This window comes from Oratosquilla oratoria, chromosome 13 (assembly GCF_046742065.1).
Source record: "Oratosquilla oratoria isolate Oo_2021 chromosome 13, ASM4674206v1, whole genome shotgun sequence".
NCBI classification, from domain to species: Eukaryota; Metazoa; Arthropoda; class Malacostraca; order Stomatopoda; family Squillidae; genus Oratosquilla; species Oratosquilla oratoria.
In genome coordinates, this window is record NC_134789.1 from 21669971 (window position 1) to 21689749 (window position 19779).

Below are 19779 nucleotides of genomic sequence, written 5' to 3' on the forward strand. Positions count from 1 at the left end.
CCTATCTCCCAACTCCCTTACCACCCCTGTTCTCCTCTTCACATCCTCATTTCTCACTCTATCTAGCCTAGTAACCCCCATCATACATCTCAGACACCTCATCTCAAACACATTCAAACTCCTTCTCTCTTCCTCTCTTTTGCACCATGTTTCTGCCCCATACAGTGCTGTCGGCAGAATCACTCCTTCATACAATCTCCTCTTAGCCTTCATTCCCAAATGGAGAGAGTGAGTGGTTCGAGGTAAAGGTGGGACTTTCATCAGGGATGTGTTTTGTCGCCCTGGCTGTTCAACTTATACATGGATGGGGTGGTGCAAGAGGTAAATGCAAGGGTAGTGGGTCAGGGATTGGAGATGTTTAAAGAAAATGGAGAAAATTGGGGGTAAGTCTGCTGTTGTTCTAGACGACACTGTACTTGTAGCAGGATCAGAGGAGGGATTGAGGAAGTTGGTGACAGAGTTTGGGAGAGTGTGTGAAAAAAGAAAGTTGAAGATAAATGTGGGTAAAAGTAAGGTGATGAGATGTACAAGGGGTGAAAGTGGCAGCAGACTGGAAGTGAGCATGAAGGGAGAGCGACTGGAGGGAGTGGATAGTTTTAGATACTTGGGTGCGAATGTGGCAGGAAAGGGTGGAGTGAAGGTGGAAGAAGCAAGTAAATGCCTTGGTGGGTTAAAAAGTGTAATGAGAAAAAATGTAATAATGATAAATAAATTACATACATACATATACCAAGGCTTTTTCCCCCTTCCAAGGGAGGTAGCCAAAAAGGGAAAGGCACAAAAACACTCCCACCCATTTCATCCCTAAATACACTCCACACCCCTCCCACCCTTCCTCTCATCTGAGCACCTCCTGGATGACGGGTCATCCCTGCACCCTGCCCACCGCCCTGGGTCAGAAGCAGTGTCGCAAGACACAGTACATCCACAGCGAGGCCGCTTCATTTAATCGGCGACCCCCCCTCTCCGTCCCCCTTTGCATATAAGGCGAGGACGGGGAGAAATCCCTTCGGGCTGCGTCAAAAATTACTCACACATACTACCCCACCCCCCACTTCCCCGCCCATTCCTCCTCATGCAGTCACAACATCATCCATATACAACCATTCTCCACTCACCTCTGTCTTCCGTCCTCTCCCTTCCTTCCTCAACAGACATTCCCCTCTTCCCCAAAGCCCCCTTCACCCCATCCATCCACCTCATCCTAGGACGTCCCCTCATGTTCACTCCCTCCACATCTGCCTTCCATACCTCTTTTACTAGTCTTTCTTCACTCATTCTTTCCATGTGTCCAAACCATCCTAATATTCTTTCATCAACCCTATCTCCCAAATCCTTTTTCACCCCTGTTCTCCTCCTCACCTCCTCATTTCTCACACTATCTAGCCTAGTAACCCCCACCATACTTCTCAGACACCTCATCTCAAACACATTCAAACTCCTTCTCTCTTCTTCTCTTATGTTCCACGTTTCTGCCCCATACAGTGCTGTTGGCACAATCACTCCTTCATACAGTCTCCTCTTCGCATCCATTCCCAAATGTCTATTCCTCATTACACTCTTTAAACCACCAAGGCATTTACTCGCTTCTCTCAATCTACATTCTACCTCCACCTTCACTCTACCTTTTCCTGCTACACTTGCACCCAAGTATCTAAAACTATCCACTTCCTCCAGTCGCTCTCCCTTAATGTTCACTTCCAGTCTACTGCCATTTTCACCCCTTGTACATCTCATCACCTTACTTTTACCCACATTTATCTTTAGCTTTCTTCTATCACATACTCTCCCAAACTCTGCCACCAGCTTCCTCAATCCCTCCTCTGACCCTGCCACAAGCGCAGTGTCGTCCACAAACAACAGCTGGCTCACCTCCCACTTTTCTCCATTTTCTTTAACCATCTCCAATCCCTGACTCACTACCCTAGCATTCACCTCTCGCACCACCCCATCCATGTATAAGTTGAACAGCCAGGGCGACATAACGCATCCTTGACGAAGTCCCACCTTTACTTCAAACCACTCACTCTCTCCATTTCTAATCCTAACACATGCTCTACTACTCTCATAAAAACTCTTGACAGCTCCCAAAAGCTTTCCTCCTATCCCATAAATCTGCATAACCTCCCACAGTGCCTTTCTGTCTACCCTATCATAAGCCTTTTCCAGATCCATGAAAGCCCAAAAAACATCCTTCCCCTTTCCTATAGCTTTCTCACATATCTGTCTTACCACAAAGATCTGATCTACACAACCTCTACCCGTCCTAAATCCACACTGTTCCTCACCAATTACTCCCTCTGTTCCTCTCCTAATCCTCTCAATTAAGATCCTCCCATAAGCCTTCCCTACTACACTCAACAGGCTAATCCCTCTGAAATTACTACATTCACACTTGTCCCCTTTTCCCTTGTAAAGAGGAACTATACAGGCACTACTCCAGTCCTCCGGTACTCTACCCTCTCTCCAGCAAACATTAAATAACCTCACCAACCAGTCCACCATCACTGCACCTCCCTTTTTCAGACATTCTGCATGACATCCATCCAGACCAGGTGCCTTACCTGCTTTCATCATCTTTTCAGCTGCCTTCATCTCATCCTTCTTTATTTCTCCTCCATTCTCCTCACTTATAATAATAATGAATAAAATAGATAAATGCATAGGTGTATTGAAATGATAAACAAACAGATAAATAGTAGATAAGAGTAAATTGACAGATAACTAATAATAAATAAAAATCAAGCAAATAATAATAAACAAACAAATAATATAAAATAAATGGCAGTCATTACAGCATCTTGCTTAGGTGTTTATCTAAACAAATCATAAAGTTTTTAACTGAACTACATTACGCTGCCTCTGCAGGAAGTTTGTTCCATTCACTAACTACACGGTTGGCAAAGTTGTTTCTACCCACTTCCAAATTAAATGTATTTCCTGACAGGTTGAGATAATTATTTCTTGTCAGATTGTTGTTCAATGTAAAAATTTTGTCACTTTTGATGTTGTCAATTCCCTTTAGAATCTTAAAGACCTGTATCAAGTCACCTTTGAGTCTATGCTCTTTTAGGGAAAACTGATTCATATGTTTTAGTTGATTTTCGTATGATTTTTGATATTTGGAATCAGTTTTGTGGCTCGCTGTTGTACTTTTTCCAATCTGTCAATGTCTTTAATGAGATTTGGTGACCATATGGAAACAGCATATTCCAAATGTGGACAAAGTAATGATTTATATAGCTTGTTAATGAGAGATGGACTTTTGAAGTCAAAGGATCACACAATCTTATTTACTTTCTTAGAGGCTGAATGAAATACAGTGCTTAGATGAATTGAGATCGTTACTGATAATTACACCGAGATCCTTTTCACTTTCCACTTTTGTTAACGAATTTCCAAGTAACTTGTAATCGTACTTACTATTATTTTTACCTATGTGCATAACCTTGTATTTACTTACGTTAAATTTAATTAAATTTCATTAGCCACTTTTCAGACCATTGCTGTAATTTATCTAAATCTTCTTGAATATCTAATTGATTTAAGTGATCATTTGCCATTCCACAGAGTTTTGCATCATCAACAAATTTGGAGACGATAGACATTAGTCCGTGGTCTATATCATTTATATATACTATGAAGACAGATATGTGAGAAAGCTATAGGAAAGGGGAAAGATGTTTTTTGGGCTTTCATGGATCTGGAAAAGGCTTATGATAGGGTAGACAGAAAGGCACTGTGGGAGGTTATGCAGATTTATGGGATAGGAGGAAAGCTTTTGGGAGCTGTCAAGAGTTTTTATGAGAGTAGTAGAGCATGTGTTAGGATTAGAAATGGAGAGAGTGAGTGGTTTGAAGTAAAGGTGGGACTTCGTCAAGGATGCGTTATGTCGCCCTGGCTGTTCAACTTATACATGGATGGGGTGGTGCGAGAGGTGAATGCTAGGGTAGTGAGTCAGGGATTGGAGATGGTTAAAGAAAATGGAGAAAAGTGGGAGGTGAGCCAGCTGTTGTTTGCGGACGACACTGCGCTTGTGGCAGGATCAGAGGAGGGATTGAGGAAGCTGGTGGCAGAGTTTGGGAGAGTATGTGATAGAAGAAAGCTAAAGATAAATGTGGGTAAAAGTAAGGTGATGAGATGTACAAGGGGTGAAAGTGGCAGTAGACTGGAAGTGAACATTAAGGGAGAGCGACTGGAGGAAGTGGATAGTTTTAGATACTTGGATGCAAGTGTAGCAGGAAAAGGTGGAGTGAAGGTGGAGGTAGAATGTAGATTGAGAGAAGCGAGTAAATGCCTTGGTGGTTTAAAGAGTGTAATGAGGAATAGACATTTGGGAATGGATGCGAAGAGGAGACTGTATGAAGGAGTGATTGTGCCAACAGCACTGTATGGGGCAGAAACGTGGAACATAAGAGAAGAAGAGAGAAGGAGTTTGAATGTGTTTGAGATGAGGTGTCTGAGAAGTATGGTGGGGGTTACTAGGCTAGATAGTGTGAGAAATGAGGAGGTGAGGAGGAGAACAGGGGTGAAAAAGGATTTGGGAGATAGGGTTGATGAAAGAATATTAGGATGGTTTGGACACATGGAAAGAATGAGTGAAGAAAGACTAGTAAAAGAGGTATGGAAGGCAGATGTGGAGGGAGTGAACATGAGGGGACGTCCTAGGATGAGGTGGATGGATGGGGTGAAGGGGGCATTGGGGAAGAGGGGAATGTCTGTTGAGGAAGGAAGGGAGAGGACGGAAGACAGAGGTGAGTGGAGAATGGTTGTATATGGATGATGTTGTGACTGCATGAGGAGAAATGGGCGGGGAAGTGGGGGGTGGGGTAGTATGTGTGAGTAAATTTTTGACGCAGCCCGAAGGGATTTCTCCCCGTCCTCGCCTTATATGCAAAGGGGGACGGAGAGGGGGGGTCGCCGATTAAATGAAGCGGCCTCGCTGTGGATGTACTGTGTCTTGCGACACTGCTTCTGACCCAGGGCGGTGGGCAGGGTGCAGGGATGACCCGTCATCCAGGAGGTGCTCAGATGAGAGGAAGGGTGGGAGGGGTGTGGAGTGTATTTAGGGATGAAATGGGTGGGAGTGTTTTTGTGCCTTTCCCTTTTTGGCTACCTCCCTTGGAAGGGGGAAAAAGCCTTGGTATATGTATGTATGTATGAATAGAAGTGGCCCAAGAACAGAACCCAGAGAAACTCCACTCATGAAATTTTTCCATCTAGAAGTTTTGCCATTTACAACTCTCTGTTTTCAATCATTCAACCAATTTGTAGTCCAACTTAATAGGCTACCACTTATTCCGTGTGAAGCTAATTTAGTAAGTAGTCTTTTGTGGGGGATGGTATCAAAAGCTTTTGCAAAGTCTAGATATATTAAATCTATATTGTTTCTTTTGTCATAATTTGAGATAACTGTGTTATAGAATTCAAGTAAGTCACGCAAGAACTTTTCCTTTGGAATCCATAGTGGCTATCATTTATCAAACAGTTACTTACTAAATGGAAGCTTGGTGGCTGAGCGGGTTAGGGCGTTGTTACTTGCGGCGATGGTCGAGGTGAGGGCGGTTCGAATCCTGCCACCAGCGAAGTTGAACCAAGGGCATTGTTCATTAAATTCCACGCTACAAAGCCCTCTGTGAGGGGCACCGTCCTAGCCTCCCGATAGGGGGGAGTGTGTGACGTTAAACCATATCATCATATCACTTACTAAATGATGTTCGATAGTGTCTCTGATGATAGTTTCCATCATTTTTCCTATGATTGAATTCAAGCTTATAGGCCTGTAGTTATTTGGTTTCTTTTTGTTACCTTTTTTGAATATTGGAGTAATGTTAGCTAGCTTCCATTCTCGTGGGACATCTCCGGATATGATAGATTTCTTGAAAATAATTTCTAATGGAACAACAATCTCATATTTCATTTCCATATCCAATACCTCCAGTCTCCTTCCCTTAACACTCACCTCCAGTCTACTGCCACCCTCTCCCCATGTACATCTCATCACCCCACTTTCACTCACACCCATCTTGAACCTCTCAAACTCCACCACCAAATTTCTCAATCGTTCCTCCGATTCTGCCACAAGTGCAGGTTCATCAACAAATAACAATTGACCCATCTCCCATCCCTCTCCACCTTCTTTAACCATCTTCAACCCCTGACCCACCACCCTTACACCTACCTCCTGCACCACCCTATCCATGTACAAACCGAACAGCCAAGGCAACACAACACATCCCTGATGAAGTCCCACCTCCACCTCAAACCAATCACTCCCTTCATTTCCGATTCCAACACAAGCTCATCTACTCTTGCGAAAACTCCTGACTGCTTTCAAAAGCCCTCCTCCCCTCCCACACATCTGCAACACCCCCCACAGAACCCCTCCCTGTCCACCCTGTCACAAGCCCCCAAAAAACCAACCTCTTCCCACAAAAATCTGATCCACACAACCCATACCTGTCCCAAACCCACACCACTCCTCACCAACCATTCCCTCAGCTCATCTCTCAGTCCTCTCAATCAAGACCCTCCCACAAACCTCCCCAACTACACCCCTCTGGAACCCCCCCTCCCCCTGCAAATTGGTTGGAACTACCCAGGCACCTCTCCAGTCCTCTGGCACTCCACTTTCTCCCAAACAAACACCAAACTACTTCACCAGCCAGCCCACCACTGCTGCACCTCCCTTCCTCAGACACTCCACACAACTTCCATCCAACCCAGGCGCCCCCACCTGCTCTCATCATTCTAACAACTGACTTCACCTCATCTTTCCCCATCTCTCCTCCATTTCCCTCATTCATCACTGCCACCATCCCAGTGCTTCCCACTGCAACCACCTTTCCCTCTCCATCCCACTTCACACCCAGCAACTCCCCAAAACATTCCACCCATTCTCCTCCCACTGCCCCCTCCTCCACCATCATCTCTCCATCTGCACCCCCAACCTCTTCTTCCCTACTTGATTTGACTCCTCTTCCTCTTAAATTCCTTCCAAAACATCTTTTTATTACTTTCAAAAATTTCTGTCATACTCATACCCTATTTCACACCTGTTCTCCTCTTTACCTCCTTTGTCTTTTGCTTTACTTCTCTTCTCTTTTCTTTGTACCTCTAATATGATAATACTTAAATATAAATATAACAAAATAAAAGTATGAATTGCCCCAGTTTGAATGTATCAGGGGTTGTTGGTAATTTAATTTGTCATGTTTAGCATTTTTAGATGGATGGATGGGGTGAAAGGGGCTTTGGGGAAGAAGGGAATGTCTGTTGAGGAAGGACAGGAGAGGACAGAAGACAGGGGTGAATGGAGAATGGTTGTATGTGGATGATGTTGTGATGCATGAGGTGGAATGGGTGGGGGGGATGGGGGGTGAGGTATGTGTGAGAAAATTTTGATGCAGCCCTAAGGGATTTCTCCCTGTCTTCTTTTTTCTGCATGAGGGGATGGAGAGGGAGGGTCGCCGATTTAATGAAGCAGCCTTGCTGTGGATTTGCTGTGTCTTGTGACACTGCTTCTGACCCAGGGCAGTGGACAAGATGCAGGGATGACCCATCATCCAGGAGGTGCCAAGATGAGAGGGAGGGTAGAGGATGGAGGGGAGTGGAGTGTATTAGGGATGGAATGGGTGGGAATGGTTTCTGTGCCTTTTTCTTTTTGGCTACCTCCCTTGTAAGGGGGAAAAAGCCTTTGGTATATGTATGTCAGCACAGGAGGGATGGGAGAGCCAATTGAGCATCACAATTTCCTCTTGCTCCTGAAAATATTGGACTGTTGATTGTATTGTATTGGTGTGGGTTGATTTCTATCTCACCGGCTAGTAGGAGAAAGGGACCAGTTATTAGCAGGGGTGGACAATTCGGACGCCCACTCAACCGGGACACCCAGATTTTGTCTGGGGACAACCATGAGTTGCTCCAAAGGATCCCACTGGCCAACTACTGTAAAACTGGAATTGTCCACCCCTGATATATACATATACATATATATATATATATATATATATATATATATATATATATATATACAGTGGCTGCAAATGAAAAGTTCCCACTAGGTTCTTTGGGATAAAAAAAACACAAAAGTACAAGTTACATTTGTTTTATTGCATCCTTATGTTTACTTCTAGTACCTAGACATGTTTCCTTTTGTTTTTAACACCTGTTCAAGCCTCTTTGGCATTGAAATGGCTAGGTTTTCGAAGTAGGAGGCATCCATCGTGACCCACAACTTCTGCAAGGTTTCCTTCAGGCTGGTGATCGAGGTGGGGCGCAACTTTTCCACTTCATTTTTCATTTGGTTCCAGACATTTTCGATCGGGTTTACATACATATATATACCAAGGCTTTTTCCCCCTTACAAGGGAGGTAGCCAAAAAGGAAAAGGCATAAAATCATTCCCACCCATTCCTCCCTCTTATCTTAGCACCTCCTGGATGACAGGTCATCCCTGCACCTTGTCCACTGCCCTGGGTCAGAAGCAGTGTCGCAAGACACAGCACATCCACAGCAAGGCCGCTTCATTAAATCGGCGACCCCCGCTCTCCGTCCTCCCATGCATAAAAGGTGAAGACGGGGAGAAATCCCTTTGGGCTGCATCAAATTTTCTCACACATACTACCTCACCCCCCATCCCCCTGCCCATTCCACCTCATGCATCACAACATCATCCATATACAACCATTCTCCATTCAACCCTGTCTTCTGTCCTCTCCTGTCTTTCCTCAACAGACATTCCCCTCTTCCCCAAAGCCCCGTTCACCCCATCCATCCACCTCATCCTAGGACGTCCCGTCATGTTCACTCCCTTCACATCTGCCTTCCATACCTCTTTTACTAGTCTTTCTTCACTCATTCTTTCCATGTGTCCAAACCATCTTAATACTCTTTCATCAACCTTATCTCCCAACTCCCTTTCCACCACCGTTCTTCTCCTCACCTCCTCATTTCTCACTCTATCTAGCCTAGTAACCCCATCATACTTCTCAGACACCTCATCTCAAACACATTCAAACTCCTTCTCTCTTCCTCTCTTATGTTCCATGTTTCTGCCCCATACAGTGCTGTTGGCACAATCACTCCTTCATACAGTCTCCTCTTAGCATCCATTCCCAAATGGCTATTCCTCATTATACTCTTTAATCCACCAAGGCATTTACTCGCTTCTCTCAATCTACATTCTACCTCCACCTTCACTCCACCTTTTCCTGCCACATTCTCACCCAAGTATCTAAAACTATCCACTTCCTCCAGTCGCTCTCCCTTAATGCTCACTTTCAGTCTACTGCCACTTTCACCCCTTGTACATCTCATCACCTTACTTTTACCCACATTTATCTTTAGCTTTCTTCTATCACATACTCTCCCAAACTCTGTCACCAACTTCCTCAATCCCTCCTCCAATCCTGCCACAAGCGCAGTGTCGTCAGCAAACAACAGCTGGCTCACCTCCCACTTTTCTCCATTTTCTTTAACCATCTCCAATCCCTGACCCACTGCCCTTGCATTTACCTCTTGCACTACCCCATCCATGTATAAGTTGAACAGCCAGGGCGACATAACGCATCCTTGAGGAAGTCCCACCTTTACTTCAAACCACTCACTCTCTCCATTTCTAATCCTGACACAAGCTCTACTACTCTCATAAAAACTCTTGACAGCTCCTAGAAGCTTTCCTCCTATCCCATATATCTGCATAACCAGGCCGATCCAAAACATCAATATTATTATCTGCCAGGAACTTTTTCACAGCTTTTGACTTATGGGCAGGAGCACCATCATGCATAAAAAAATCACACTCATGAATTTCCCACATAAGCATCAAGTGATCTTTCAGTACATCAATATAATTACTTGCCCTCATTGTTACGTTCTTGGGGAGGAAATACAGTCCACCCCTGCCCTTTTTCCCACTGAAGTACCCCAAAACCATCACACTATCCAGGTGTTTCACAGTCTTCATGGTGTACCGTGGGTCGTACCTGGACACACCACTAGGCCTCCTCACCATTTTGGCGCCCCCCCTGATGAGTCGGAAGGTGCTCTCATCACTCCACATCATATCCTTCCACTGCTCCTGGGTCCAGTCCTTATATTTCTTTGCAAATAGCATCCTCTTATTCTTCATGGTCTTCGTCAATAGCGGTTTCTTGGTGGCATGCCGACAGGTCAAACCCAGGTCCATTTGAAGGCGATGTTGGATTGTTCGAATAGCAACATTTTTCAGCAGCTCAGGGTGCTTATTTTTTAACTCGGTTGCTGTTATCGAAGGTTTTTTCCCTACTTCTCGCTTTAAGATTTATCTGTCTTTGGAAAAGTCTTTGGCCCCCAGAGCCTGCTTTCCTTAGTGGGACGGTGCCAGCAGGGAGTGCAGCAGCAGCATGTTTCAGCTTGTAGATAGTCCTTCTGCTTATGTTTAGCTCGCTGGCTACATGTATCATAGGCACTCCCTGCTCCAGTAGGGCGAGTGCACGGGTCTTCTCCATAGTGAGCTTTGTACGTTCCATTGTGAACAAGGAGCAGAGCATCACAGATCCTCTCTCACTGGGCTCTGGGAGCAGATTGAGACATCCCACATGGGTGAGGGGAGGAGTCAGAGTCAGCCAGGCTGGTATGAGCCACATCACTCCAAACTTCTCTCACTATTTGTATGGCGGGAATGCAGTGGAAAAGTACCCTACAAATCTCGTGGGAACATTTCACTTGCGTTTTTCATGGGAACATTTCCTTTGCGGGCACTGTATATATATATATATATATATATATGTATGTATGTACTCATATACACATACATACACCCAATACCAAAAAGAATATAAAAAAAAATTAGAAAGAATACAAAGAGCAACAACAAAACTAGCACCAACTCTTTCCGAACTGACATATGAGCAAAGACTGTCCAAACTAGAATTACCAACTTTGGAACAAAGAAGGGAAAGAGGAAACTTGCTGACTATAAAATAATGAAAGGAATGGAAGTCTTAGATAAAAATGACTTGTTGATATAGGATAATGGTAAAACAAGAGGACACGAAAAGTAACTAAAAAAGGATAGTTACAGAAGAGATCTGAAAAGGAACAGCTTCCCACACAGAGTGATAGATACTTGGAACAAATTAGACAATGAAAGTGTGTGCAAACACTATTCAAGATTTTAACCCCTTCCATATGGTGACGCCTACGTAGGCGTCATGAGGAGCAAGTGAGTACGCGAGGCTGCCATAACGGTGTCTTGGTTATATTTATTGTAGTTGTACCTGCGTGACCCCCATACTCTGTAAACTGGCTTCATCATATTTTTTATGGTTATCAAAATTCACGGGTGAAAGAGAGAACGATCGATACAGCGGTGACTTTATTTTTTATAATGCGAGTATTATGACGCAACATCGTACGTCTGGCAGCTAGTGATGCCCGCGAGATTTTGGCCCGGAGTGAAGTGGTTAAGAAAAAACTTGATGCTGAGAGATACAAAGACAGGTCACCACGAGCATAGCTTTCTTCCCGTATAATACAACTAGGTAAATACATACATATGCCTAAGTATTTTTCCTCCTTACAAGGGGGATAACCAAAAAACAAAGGCACAAAAACCACTCCCACCCATTTCATCCCCAACATGCTCAACTTCCCTCCATCGTCTTCCCTCCCTCTTGTCTTGGCACCTCCTGGATGATGGGTCATCCCTCCATCTTGCCCACTGCCCTGGGTCAGAAGCAGTGCCACAAAACACAGCACATCCACAACAAGGCCACTTCATTAAATCGGCAACGTTTTGTCCTTTTCCTCTTTCTCCATCTATCCTCCACTCTCAATTTACCTTCCACCAAAAAATTATTTAATATTCTCCCACTCTCTCATCTTAGAACATGTTCATCCTTAACTCTTCCTACTCTACTCTTGGTTACCACTATATAGGCCATTAACGCTCTTTCTACCACCCTTTCATCCATCACCCTCTCCTATATGTAGTTATGCTTGACTTTCTTCTTAAACACTGTGTTTGCTATCATCAGTTCTCTAGACACGTCACCATCAATTCCCCACTACGATTTTTTCTTGGAACTTCACACTTCCCAACCACTCTGTCTATTTCTTCATTTCGTACCCTATCATTAATGTCTCCCAATACCTCTACATTGACATTTCTCCCTAATCCCTCTATGCACTCATCTATCAAAAAACCTCCCTTTCCTCCACACTCTTCTCACTATCAGGCCCATATGCACTTACAAAATCCCACATCACCCTTCCCAATATAACCTTCATCCATATTGACCTTGAAGAAACCTCTTTCCACTCCACTACATGCTTACCTATCTCTTCACTTACTAGTATAGCCACCCCTTCTCCCCTTCATCCTCTCTTCACTCCTGAGAACCTCCCGACTACACTCCCAAACTCACACTTGCCCCTCCCTCTCAACTTATTTTCACTCATTGCCAACACATCCATCTTTCTTCTCACAAACATACTGCCTATATCTTCCCTTTCACTCTCATCTGTACCACATTCATGTACATTAAAAGACCCAAACCATAGGGTACTGGTTGGAAAGCTCCTATACTCTCTTATGCCTTTACTTTTTTTAGGAATATCCCCTTTGGGGCTACAGGGAGGAGGATGCCTATTCCTAATCCCCGTCCCATTTTTTTTGTTGCCTTGTATGACTCAAGTGGGAAGACTTGATGGCAGTATTCTTTTCCTCCACCACAGGGCTAGGTGAAAAAAGGAAATGAATATTCAGAGAAATGGCACAGGACAATAACAAGGGGTTGTGGGACAGCATAATGGAGGGACAGTCATATTATAATAAAGTATCATCATTTCTCTATGAACAGATATTTCCTCTATCACAGACAAAATGATGTATATCTGCAAAACCTCCCACAGTTCCTTCCTATCTACACTATTGTAAGCCTTTTCCAGATCCATAAAAGCCCAAAAAACATCCCTCCCCTTTCCTATAGCTTTCTCACATATTTGTCGTACTACAAAAATCTGATCTACACAACCTCTACCCGTCCTAAATCCACACTGTTCCTCACCAATTACTCCCTCTGTTTTTCCCATAATCCTCTCAAACAAGATCCTCCCATAAGCCTTCCCAACTGCACTTAACAGGCTAATCCCCATGAAACTATCACATTCACACTTGTCCCCTTTTCCCTTGTAAAGTGGAACTATACAGGCACCTTGTACCTTTTCTTCTCTACTTGATTCTCCTCCTCTTCCTCTCTTAATTTCTTTCCAAAACATCTTTTTATTACTTTCAAAATTTTCTGTTATACTCTTACCCCATTTCACATCTGCTCTACTCTTTGCCTCCTTTACCTTGTGCTTTACTTTTCTTTTCTTTTCTTTGTACCTCTCATATGTCTCCCTCGTCCTATTTTGTAACCAATCTGTGTAAGCTCGCTTCTTCTCTTCTACAACCTTCTTTGTTTCCTCATCCCACCATTCACTACCCTTCCTTCTATTTCCCCCTGTCCTTCTTGTTCCACACACCATCTTTGCACATTTTGTGACTCCCTCCTAGAGCCATCCCCATTCCTCCTCCACTCCTAGCTCTATCCTTCACTCCATCCTACTCCTCTCTCAGCTTCTTCTTGTACTCCTTTTCCTTTTCATTTAAAGAGTTCACTCTAAGTACCTCCCTACCTTTTGTCCCTTTCCTCTTTCTCCATCTATCCTCCACTCTCAACTTACCTTCCACCAAAAAATGATCTAATATTCCCCCACCCTCTCCCCTTAGCACATGTACATCCTTATCTCTTCCTATTATACTCCTATCTACCACTACATAGTCCATTAACGCTCTATCTACCACCCTTCCATCCACCACCCTCTCCCATGTGTACAGTACTTATGCTTGACTTTCTTCCGAAACACTGTATTTGCTATCATCAACTCTTTCTAGACACGTCTCCACCATCAACTCTCCACTACGATTCTTTCCTGGAACTCCACATTTCCCAACCACTCTGTCAATTGGTTCATTTCCTACCCTAGCATTAAGGTCTCCCAGTACTATTACATTGACATTTCTCCCTAATCCCTCTATGCACTCATTTAAATCTATCCAGAAAGCCTCCCTTTCTTCTACACTCTTCTCACTACCAGGCCCATATGCACTTACAAAAACCCACATCTCCTTTCCCAGTTTCACCTTCATCCACATTATCCTTGAGGAAACCTCCTTCCACTCCACTACACGTTTACCTATCTCTTCACTTACTAGTATAGCCACCCCTTCTCTCCCTCGCCCTCTCTTCACTCCTGATAACCTCCCACTTACACTTCCAAACTTACACTCGCCCTTCCCTCTCAACTTAGTTTCACTCAAAGCCAACACATCCATCTTTCTTCTCACAAACATACTGCCAATCTCTTCCCTTTTACTCTCATCTGTACCACATCCACACACATTAAAAGACCCAAACCTTAGGGTGCTGGTTGGAAAACTCCTAGACCCTTTTATGCCTTTACTTTTTCGTAGGAATGTCCCAATTGGGGCTACAGGGAGAAGGATGCCTGGTCTGTTTTTTCTCGCCTCTTATGATCCAAGTGGAAATACTTGGTGGCAGTATTCTTTTGCCCCCACCACAGGGTAGGTAGGTGAAAAAGGAAATGAATATTCAGAGAAATTGTACAGGACAGTAACAAGGGTTGGGGGACAGTATAATGGAGGGACAGTCGTAGTATAAAAGTGTCATAATTTTTCTTGAACAGAGTTTTCCTCTATCACAGACAAAATGATGTGTGGCTCTGGTCCGTAGGGGTGTCCCATATAGACCCTAAAGTATGAACTGCATGGTACTTTAACACAATAACATGCAGCCAATACCCCAGACAGGTATCGTTTTTTCTTACAGGTGCTTTACCCATCTATTTTTGACAATTCTTTCACAAATTTTTGCTATTGTGCTTGTCAGTGATGCCGGTCTGTAATTAGATGGGTCTTTTTTATTACCTCCCTTATAGATTGGTACAATGTTTGCCTTTTTCCAGTCCAGTGGCACTTTTCCTTCTTTAAGTGATACTTTAATTATAATGTATATTTTGTCAGTTAATTCTTCCATGCATTGTTTCAGTATCCAGTTTGCAATTCCGTCTGGGCCATGTGATTTTCTAACATCAAGGGTTTTAATTTGGTCGCTGATTTCTTTTTGTGTTACGATTATTTCTTTCATTGTGGGGATAATTCTCTCTTGATTTCTTCACAGTCTAATGTGAACACTGATTTGAAGTGGTTCCTCTATATATTCATTTTTGCCCTGGCGCTGTTTTTCTATTTCTTGTTTGTTTTTTAATTTTCCATTTGCATACTTGTAAAATAGTTTGGGTACTTCCTTGCATTTATCTATTATCCTTTTTTCGTAGTTTCTCTTTTCATCTCTGCGTACTTTTACTTATTCATTTCTCAGTTTGATGTATGTTTTCCATTTGTTTGGTTTTTTGTCTCTTTTCCATTTTTTCCAAGCTTTGTCTCTTTTGTCCTTAGCTTCACTACAACTTTTGTTGTATCAGCTTTTTATGTATGTTCTTTCTGTTTTTTGTTATGGTACATATAAATTTTATTCACTCCTTCCTTGGTCTTTGGATGTGTTTCCAGCCAAGGCCACATCATGCTGCTCCACATCTTTGAAGAGGGACTCAGACTCACTTCAGATGGCTATATTGAGTTGCTGTCCTCTGTTGTCAAGCGCTGAGTGGAGAGGGTGGCTGCGGGGAGACCATATGTGTGGCAGCTGGACTCAGCTCCTTGTCACACCTCTGTGAATATCCAGAAGTTGCTGTCTGAGAACTTTTACTTCAGTCCCAACATCTGGCCCTCCCCAACTCGCCTGATTGCAACCTCATGGGGCACAGTTGAAAAAGACACCAGTCATATTACCTGCAACACCAAGGATGAGTTGATTGCTAGGATCAGATTGGTGTTCAGGCGTCTCTTGAAGGAGACCATGAAGACTGCTTGCTGCAGGTTCAGGTTCTGCCTGGAGGCTCAGGGTGGCTTCTTTGAGTGAGCTGTTTTTGGCAAAAGATCCTCTAAGAGATGCACTGAATTTTGAGAATACATCAATTTTTGGCTAAGATGTGATTTTTTTTAAACAACTGAGGTGGATTTCATCTGCGGGCAACCATTTGTTGCTTCAAAGGATCCCACTGGGCAACTACTGTAAAAATGGAATCCCTGACTAGGTGTCAGTTTTGTATGAGAAAAAATGGAGGAAAGATATTTAGGGTTGATTATCATGGACCCAGCATGGATCCTCTTGGGTTTCCACCTCTAGATGGAAGTGAGGGTATTGTGACATGTTTGCAAGCAGCTGGGAAATGATTCTCATGAATGTCTGTCTCATAAGACTACCAGCGCAAGTACCTAGTGCTAGGTAGGTCATACATATGAATACTTGTCAATTTTTTATGAACCCCTGAAATACTTAAGTTTCATTTTCTTGCAGGTTCTATGTTGGTTGTGACTTGTGTGGCAATTGGTTCCATGGAGATTGTGTGGGTATAACGGAAGCCATGAGCCGAAGCATGACAGAGTATGTGTGTGATGATTGTGCCAATGCCAAGCTCAACAAAGAACTGTTTTGCTTTTGTCGACAGGTAAGAAATTAACATTTTATCTTCATTCCATGGGGCATTGATTTATCTTGGGTATCAGATTAATTGTAAATTGATTGATTGATTTTTATTATTATTTAATAGATATTACTTTTACATATAAAGTGGTTTAATGTGTGATATTTTTAGTCACTGCTTTCTGTTATAGTTTGCACTTTTCAGGTTTCATTGAATGAACACATTATGTTCATTACCTAATTTTTCCTTCATGGAGTTTTGGGTCTCATGTGAATATTGTTACTCAGTATATATCTGTGCATGTCATATCCATAACTTCTTTTATCCATAAAGAATGGCTGTAACCATAATTTTCCCCAGTTGTGAGACCAGTCAGTAATCTATCCATGTATATACCAAGGCCCTCTTCCCCTTATGATAAGGGAGATAGCTAGTCAGTGGTAGTAATTTCAAATCACCCATGGCTTGGGACTCCCATAGATTCAGTGTCCATCCATTGATGTCATCATACACCAGCCATTGTCATTCACATGACCATAGTTCTAACTACAACCACTCCTCGTTTAACGACGACAATTGGGACCAGCGCGCCGTCGTTAACCGCATTGGTCGTTAAGCGAAAGTGTATACATATACGTACATGTACTGTATGTACAATGTCCAGCAATACATGTATCTTTATTTTCGTGTATTTCCCTCTTTTATACAGTACATTAAAGCTTTATTTACTGTTTATTTACGGTGGTTATGTTCCCGAAATTACCGTATATGACCAAATCTGTGTATGCTGACATTCCATATTGAATACTGGGGTATTTTTTTAGTTTCGACCATGGGCGCAATATAGCAATAGAAAATTAATGATTAATTTTGTAAATTAAAATGTATCAACGTAATATGCAATTTTGTGGGCGGAAATGAAAGTAAAAAATACCATGCTACAAGAAAATATGCTAATGAACGAAGTCGGTAGCATAGGATCGGGACGCCATCTTGTCGTCTGCCAACGTCTCTCACGACGACGACAACGAGGACAACCCGGATGACATTTAATTTGCAGGTAATGATTTATCAAACACAGGTTAGGTTAGTTTAGTTTAGGTTAGGCGAATTTATCATCCTTTCATTTCCTCGACGTTCGCATCTATCATAACAAACATGGTGTACCATTCGTCCGACATGACTTCATTACTTACGAAATTTGTTTTAGCACCTTTTTTTTATTTCCGCTCACGAAATTGCATATTACGTTGATACATTATAATTTACAAAATTAATAATTAATTTTCTATTGCTATATTGCGCCCTTGGTCGAAACTAAAAATTTACCACTACCGGTATATATTGTACCCCAGGTAGTTTTTCCAGCTTGGAGGATTGTAATGTAGACCTAAGCTTCAGAACACTTTACCTCACAGCTAATATTCACCGTACAAGTTCATTTATAACATCATACAAATTTGCCTCAGCCAACTTAATTATCGTACACGACGTCGTAACTTCAGGAGATTTACGTTAAACGAATATTGGTCTGTCACAAAGCCCGTCGTTACTCCGAGTTGTCGTTAACCGAGTAGGTCGTTAAACGAGGAGTGCCTGTATTGTCAGTCAATCAAATCAGCCATCCTGAGTCCACTGCTGAACAAAGACCTCTTTCATAGCATTCCATGATTCACATGACCACTCCAACCTCTGCCATGTCACTCCTGCAAACCTCTCATTCTCATCTCCACCTGTCTGGTCTCCCTCTTCCACGCTTCCCATCCCAGAGCATCTTCTCAGTAACACACCTGCTCCATCGCGCATCAGTCATTCACACTAACTTACCTGCCCAATTCCTCTTCCTCTTTTTTACCGCCTCCATGATATCTTTCACTCTAATCCACTCTCTCACCCAGCTTGCTTTCTTTCGGTCTCTCAGTGTTATTCCCATCATTGATCTCTCCATTCTCCTCTGTGCAGTCCTTAGCTTTGTCTCTGTTGCCTTTGTCAGTTTCCAGATCTCACATCCATAGATTATTGCTGGCACAATGCATTGATTGTAAACTTTATGTTTCAAGCATAAAGGTAGAGAGCCTCTAGGGATTTTATTATACTTACCATACACTTTCCAACCAATTGTAATATGTCTTTTTATTTTATTATCATGATCTTTGATCACTCATCATCTGGCCTAAATAATTATACTCTTCCATTTCAAGATTATCCCCATTGATTATAATCTCTTTACTTTGAACTTTTGTGTTGAACATTACTTTGGTTTTACTTAATTCATTTTTAAACTTACTTTGAGGCTTTCCTTGTTCGGATCACTCAGTATATCTTGCAAGTCTTCTGCTCTTTCTGAAATAAGAATGTCATCCGCAAGTCTTAGGTGGTTAAAATATTCGCCATTATTCTTCAACCTTTCTCTTCCCAATTCAACCTTCTGAAAATCTATTCCAAGCAGGCTGTAAATAATTTGAGTGAAACTGTATTGTCTTGTCATACTCCCTTACTTCTTTCTCAATCTTGATCTTTTCTGTATTTTTATGTAGTTGAATTACAATGATCCCTTTCGCATAAATCTTTTCTAGAACCCTTACAATCTGTTTGTTTATGCCATGCTGGCATAGCAAGTTTAGTATTGCTATTTGTTCAGAGTCAAAGGCCTTCTCAATCTACAAAAGCTAAACAAAGAGGTATATTGTATCTGTCGTTTTCGCAATTAGTTGGTTCATTGCCTGCAAATGGTCTAGAGTCGAATATCTGCTTTTAAAGCCTACCCTGTTATCTTGGTTGGTTTCCACCTAGAACCTGACTTAGTCTGTTTGTAAGGGTCTTGGAGAATACTTTATATACATTTGATAGCAAGCCAATTGGTTGGTAGTTATTAAGGTCCTGGTCTCCTTTTTTATGAAGCAAAATCACTATAGCAATCTAATTGGTTGGTAGTTATTAAGGTTCTGGTCTCCTTTTTTATGAAGCAAAATCACTATAGCATTGCACCAGGATTCAGAAACACTTTCTTGGGTGTACAACTCTAACTTAATACGAATTTCTTTCCCTGTGTCTTTCAAAAGATCTATCAATATACCATCTTCCCCAGGTGCTTTTCCTCGCTTCATATATTTGAGCAAATTCTACTTCTTTGTAATTTCTGGTACACTACTCATGTCTACAGATGAATTTGACTCAACTGCA

The 19779-nt window shown here is 42.5% G+C and overlaps 1 protein-coding gene across 2 annotated transcripts in view; it reads left to right on the top strand.

The window, feature by feature from the left end:
* The window catches only part of LOC143032340 (nucleosome-remodeling factor subunit NURF301-like), a 311934-nt gene that overhangs the window by 191070 nt on the left and 101085 nt on the right, over positions 1–19779 (top strand). For both annotated transcript variants that reach the window (XM_076196918.1, XM_076196919.1), the window contains one exon: positions 16470–16620. In XM_076196918.1, coding sequence (XP_076053033.1) covers positions 16470–16620 — 151 coding nt within the window. The remainder of the gene's footprint in view (positions 1–16469; positions 16621–19779) is intronic.